The sequence below is a fragment of the Macadamia integrifolia genome, unplaced genomic scaffold (assembly GCF_013358625.1).
Source record: "Macadamia integrifolia cultivar HAES 741 unplaced genomic scaffold, SCU_Mint_v3 scaffold2956, whole genome shotgun sequence".
Taxonomy (NCBI): Eukaryota; Viridiplantae; Streptophyta; class Magnoliopsida; order Proteales; family Proteaceae; genus Macadamia; species Macadamia integrifolia.
In genome coordinates, this window is record NW_024869087.1 from 19,415 (window position 1) to 24,922 (window position 5,508).

General features: G+C 37.4%; 1 protein-coding gene across 1 annotated transcript in view; it reads right to left on the bottom strand.

The window, feature by feature from the left end:
* LOC122067521 (L-ascorbate oxidase homolog) overlaps nt 1-825 on the bottom strand; it is a 2,669-nt gene extending 1,844 nt beyond the window's left edge. Inside the window, exon 1 of the mRNA XM_042631370.1 lies at nt 359-825. Coding sequence (XP_042487304.1) covers nt 359-606 — 248 coding nt within the window. The 5' untranslated portion in view covers nt 607-825. The remainder of the gene's footprint in view (nt 1-358) is intronic.
* Between the last annotated feature and the right edge of the window lie 4,683 nt (nt 826-5,508).

Here is a 5,508-nt window from a genome sequence, read left to right on the forward strand (position 1 = left end):
AAAAAAAAAAAAAAAAAAAGATGCTAACTTGTACAATCACAAATAATGGGTTCAATCTCTTAAAATTTATTGTCAAACTCAGCCTCCACCTACTTAATTAGTCAACATTTATATTATTTTTTGATAGAGATGGTAAAAATTGATATTAATAATAAGAAATAAACAACAATATTCATCATTCTCGAGTGATGATTATTGACTACAATCGATGATCTTATTTTAACACCCCCTTCCCCACACCCTCCCAAAAAAAAAAAAAATTTCATATAAAAATATGGGTATAAAACAAATTATGAAGGATTAAACAAATTAAACTACAAATATTATATAATTATATAAATAGTACAAATATACATACCATGTGAAGAGGAGTGGCTCGTCCAGGTTATTGAAGACATTGACGACGAGGTTGTTGTTGGACGTTGAGTTGATGTTGGGTCCAGGGAACTGGTCGTTGATCATAATGACCTGCTGTGGTACACCCAATGGGGAAATGGTTCCGTAGGTCACGTTCCAGGTGAAGTAGAAGTAGGGATCCTCGGCCCAGACAAGGGCCGCTGTCGAGAGGCACCACAACAATGCTACCACTGACCTCACCTGTGCCATCTCGCTCCCCCCTCTCTCCCTCTCTCACCCCTTATGTACGAAACACGCACGCAAAAAAGGCTGCAAATCCTCTCTTTAAATATAAGAAATTAAAGAAAGGTAAACTTCCAAGAGAGATTTAACGAGAGACCATGTTTGGAAGAAAAAGTTGCAAGGAGGAGAGAGAGAGATCTTTCTTTGTTAAACCTTGATGAGCTCTGGTTGCCTTCTCTCACTCACTCGGAGAAAGGCCTCCCACCATTCCCCTCTTATAAGTTAGTTATTCCTTGAACTTGGGGCCCCGGTCTCAACTCTCAACTAGACATGGAACACCCATTAGTTGGCTACCCGGAAATTTCTCCACTCTCCATTCACGCCTCTTCACTCGTTTCCCTTGCATTGCGCCCTTTCTTTCCTTCCAATTTCAATTCCTTGCCTTGCCTGGCCTGGCCACCTTGACAATTGTAACCACACCAAAGCCTTTGTCCCTAGTCTAGTCTTCCTTGCAATTCTTTCTTGTTCTCCTCCTATTTTTAACACCTTTACATTCTCATATATATCCGATTGCTGTGTTCACATCTATATTGCTGCCCTCCGTTACGTTCTTCTCTCTTTAGGTACCTTCTGGATTATTTTGAGTGGGTAGTTTTGTAATTTTTCACATATAATCAGGTAATCATGGTAACTCAAAGTAATCCAGAAAGGATCTATGCAAGTTTGGAGGTTTGAAAGGTAATCTTAGTAATCTTCCACGTATAATCAGATATTTTTTATAACTGAAACTCAGAGTTGGTAATTTTGTAAACTCAAACTCAATACTAGATATTTTCATTAACTTAAACTTTAAGTGAATATTTTTGTTGATTGAAACTTTTGAGGAGTAATTTTGTAAAGGAAAACTCAAAAAATGAGTAAATCATGTTATTTTTCATTTGGGAATCTGAAAGCAACTGCATGTGCGTTACCTCGGATGATTATTGTCTGTTTACTGAAGAATTTTCGGTAAGAAGATGATTGAGCAGTTGAGACCCTTCATGGGTGGGCTTCATCATCGTCATCATCCCCATATCAAAACGATAATAATCCTGTTGTTGGTGATTGTGATATTTATTTTCAAATGCTATTGGAGTAGAAAACCAAGATACACGCAGACTCTTTTTACGCGTACCGAAAGCATTCATAGGCTTTAATTGTGCTGCTTTTGGTCACTGTTGTTTCAGCTAAATCCTATGTCGGTGTATCCGAGCATGTGTGATTTAATCGACCCAATGGATGGATGGTTAGACATTTTGACCTCTGATCAATGTTTAATGCTCTGTTGTTCCCCTGCTTTCTGGGGATGAATCATCTAATGTCTAATGCTTCCTTAACCTTTAGCAGTTAATTGATTGGGTTTTTTCTACAGTCCAGGTAATGAACTTGTTGCTTCTGTTCCTTGTAGTCAGACAAATAACAATTGGCCTCTGCTATTTCTATAGCAGATGAACTCTGAAATCCATAGCTACAATTGGTCCAAATGCGATCACAGGGGTGCTTTCAATCTTATTTCTTTGCCCTTGCATTTTCTATTTACTGTAATATGATTATTATTATTATTATCTCCCCAAAAATATTATTATTATTTCCGTAGAATACTGCGATGGGATTGCGTTAATAATAGATCAACACTTGAAATTAAGTGGCTCTCATAAGTTCTCAGCGCACACGTTGCCACTTTTTACCTTAAAAAAAGAGGAAAGTTGTTTCTTAGAGTTTCATACAAATATAAAGTTCGACGTTTAGAATTTTTTCAATTTAAAATAAAAAAATTTACCTTTTTTCAAGGGATAATTACTATCACTTCTTTATATTTAATCTATATTTACTAAAACTTTTTTTTTCTAATAACTACATTTGAACTTTTACCTCTCCATCTCTCTACTATTTTAAAATATTTAAATTACCCCTTCTCGTAACCTAGATCCAATCTCCTTAACAATTATTTTCGTTCCTCCTCTGCTGTTTTTGGAACACGGAACTAGACGGAACATGACTGAAATACGACCCGCGCCATTCCCCTCAACCTATTCCTGCCCTGCAACCCCGCGCCCACCCCGGTCTGTCTCCCTATAAATGTTAAAGCTGTAAAGATGCTCTTTGTTTAGGGGTTGTCAAAAGCCCTATTGCTACAAGAAAGGTTGGATAGAAAAAGGAAAAGATTGAGGGGCTCACCATTGTTGCCCCTAGCCGCTGCTTCTTCGAGCACTTTTTGCAGGTGAAAAAGATGAGGTAAAGAGAAAGAGATTGAGTTGGGAAGAGAGAGAACAGGACTTGGGGAGCCTCTGTCACTTAAACCAAAATCGTCCGGATTGACACCAGTCGGAACCCACCAAGAAGAGACTGGAGCTAGGCTATGGACAAGGGGAGGGTTGGGGCTCTGAGTCCTTTTCGTTGTTACGATGGTATGAACAATTCTACTGGTGCCTTCTCTCTCTCTCAATCCTTTTCTGGACTGAAACCCCAAATCCCGCACCGCAGTATGGAGAAACAACTAGTGCCTTGGAGCTTGCCCAAGAATTCTCTAGAATAGTCTCAGATGCAAAGGCAGCTGATCGGTTTTCTTTCCAGAGGGGTCAGCCTTGCCAAAACCAACTCCCTTTTTCACGGTTGAAGGATACTCAGACTTCTATACGGGGCCTACTTCAAGACTAGAGCATGGATGTGCCGATTGTTAACTCAAGTTGTGTGGCACTAGGCGTTTGGATGAGATACACTTTGCGCTCTCTCTCCCTCTCTAGGGTTCACCTGAAAATTTTCAAGTTCACTGATGGCTGTTGCAAAAGATGAATTAATTTCAGTATTTCAAATTGGAGAGTTTGAAAGTATTGTTGCAAGGTGGGATAGGGGCAGGGCGAGGAAGGGAAAAAAAGGGGATAGTAGTTGCCTTCAATCATGTTCCGTGTTTGAGGGGAGGGGAGGGGAGGGGAGGGGACAGAAAATAACAAGAAAGGGTAAAGAATTAACAGGTGACAAGAAGGGATAATTTAGATATTTTAAAATAGTAAAGGAGATTGAGGGTAAAAGTCCAAATGAGAGTATCAGAAAAATAGTTTGAGGTGGGAGAATTTTAGTAAATATAGGGGATTGATAGCAATTGCCCCCTTTTTATTATTATTATTATTATTTTTTTTTTTTTGAATTAATTAACTTTTGAGAAATTTACATCCACCTATGCACTTCTCGCATGTTTCATTTATTACAAATAAACCCACCATACCAAACACTGTAAGTGAGATGTTAGTTTTTGAAATGAAAGAGACATTTTTATCCTTATTATATCTTGAATTAAATCATCCTAAATCTAAAAACCATTTTACCTTAAAACTCTAAATTATGTTCTTCCATCTTCTTTTCTGATGAAGGTGGAGAGCAAGGATTAAAGTATCGGTATCGGTCGTTGTATCGATCGGTTAAAATTAAGATACGTATTGGAGGGTATCGTATCGTATCGGATATACGCTAAAGATACGCACATAAATGGATAGGAAACACTTTTTTATACACATTTGCATAAAAAAATAGTTAAAAAAAGTTATATATAACATGTATTATGCATAAACAGTAAATTGAGAGTATCGCACTAAGAATCCAATGTTTGTAATTGTCCCATAAATGTAAAATATTTGTTCCCAACCTTGATTTCCACTTTAGTTATAGAGAAAAATGGTTGGCAGCAACTTTGGAATAAAACCACTTCAAAAAATAATGTTTTTCTAAAAAATTACCCATTTTGGCCATTTTATGACCATATCAGTACGTATCGGTGTGTATCGGTTGATACATACCGATACGCACCGATATATACCGATACGTACCGATACATACCGAAACCTACATTTCACTTCAATTTTGAATTTTTCATAGAGTATCGGTACGTATCAGTGCGTATCGGTGTGTATCGTAGGATACGTATCGATACATAAGGATTTTAAAATTTTCATGATACGTATCGGTATGTATCGTGCCGATGTCTACCGATACGGATACGTATCGATCGATACGACACGATACGCACCGATACTTAAAACCATGGTGGAGAGGAAATAATATTCTGACGACTATAATGGTATGCTTTTGGATCTTTGATCTTATCCGAAATACACACCGTCGTAGAGTGGTGGTAAATGAAAACTACGGCTTGTTTTGGCCCGAAAGCAAGCATTCAGAAGATGGATCTGAAATTTCTGCAAAACCCTAACCAACCTCCTTCTGTATCTCTTCTGTGAAGTCCAATCCTCTCTTGCCAAATTCCCAAAGTTCATGTTGGTACTTATCTTCTTTGTTGACTTTTTCCTCTCCATCTGATCATCCCTATTGGAGTTTCAAGTTTTCACCCCACACAGGCAGTATCGATTCCATATCACATCATGCCCGAGTTTTTCCTTTCAGTCTATTTTGGTTGCAGATCAAGGAAGGAGAAGAAGGTGTTTCATTCATGGAGGAAAAGTTAGGTAATGTTCACATGTAACATAGAAGAGAAACAATCGAAGAGTACTATTTTAAGTTTTGGAGAGGGCATTCGGTGGCTGCCCTAGAAAAATTATAAGTCGGCAATTGTGCTTTTGGGTTGACCTATACCCACAAGGACATGTCGTCCTTTGAAGTTCCAAGTGATTCTTACATGATTGTTATCTCTTCTTTTTTTTTTTTTTTCTATACCAATAGAAGAGACTTGCCCCTTATTTAGTTATTCTATCTTCATGATAGTCTTATCCTTTAAAAAACTAACATCCCTCTAACGGTGTTAATTTGAATGAATTTTTTTGTAATAAATGAAACACAAGAGAATGAATATAATAAGGCAAACACAAGGGAAGATGAATGTAAACTTTCCTTAATTCTTTTTATTTATCGTTGTTAGGAAAGGTTTTTTTTTTTTTTTTT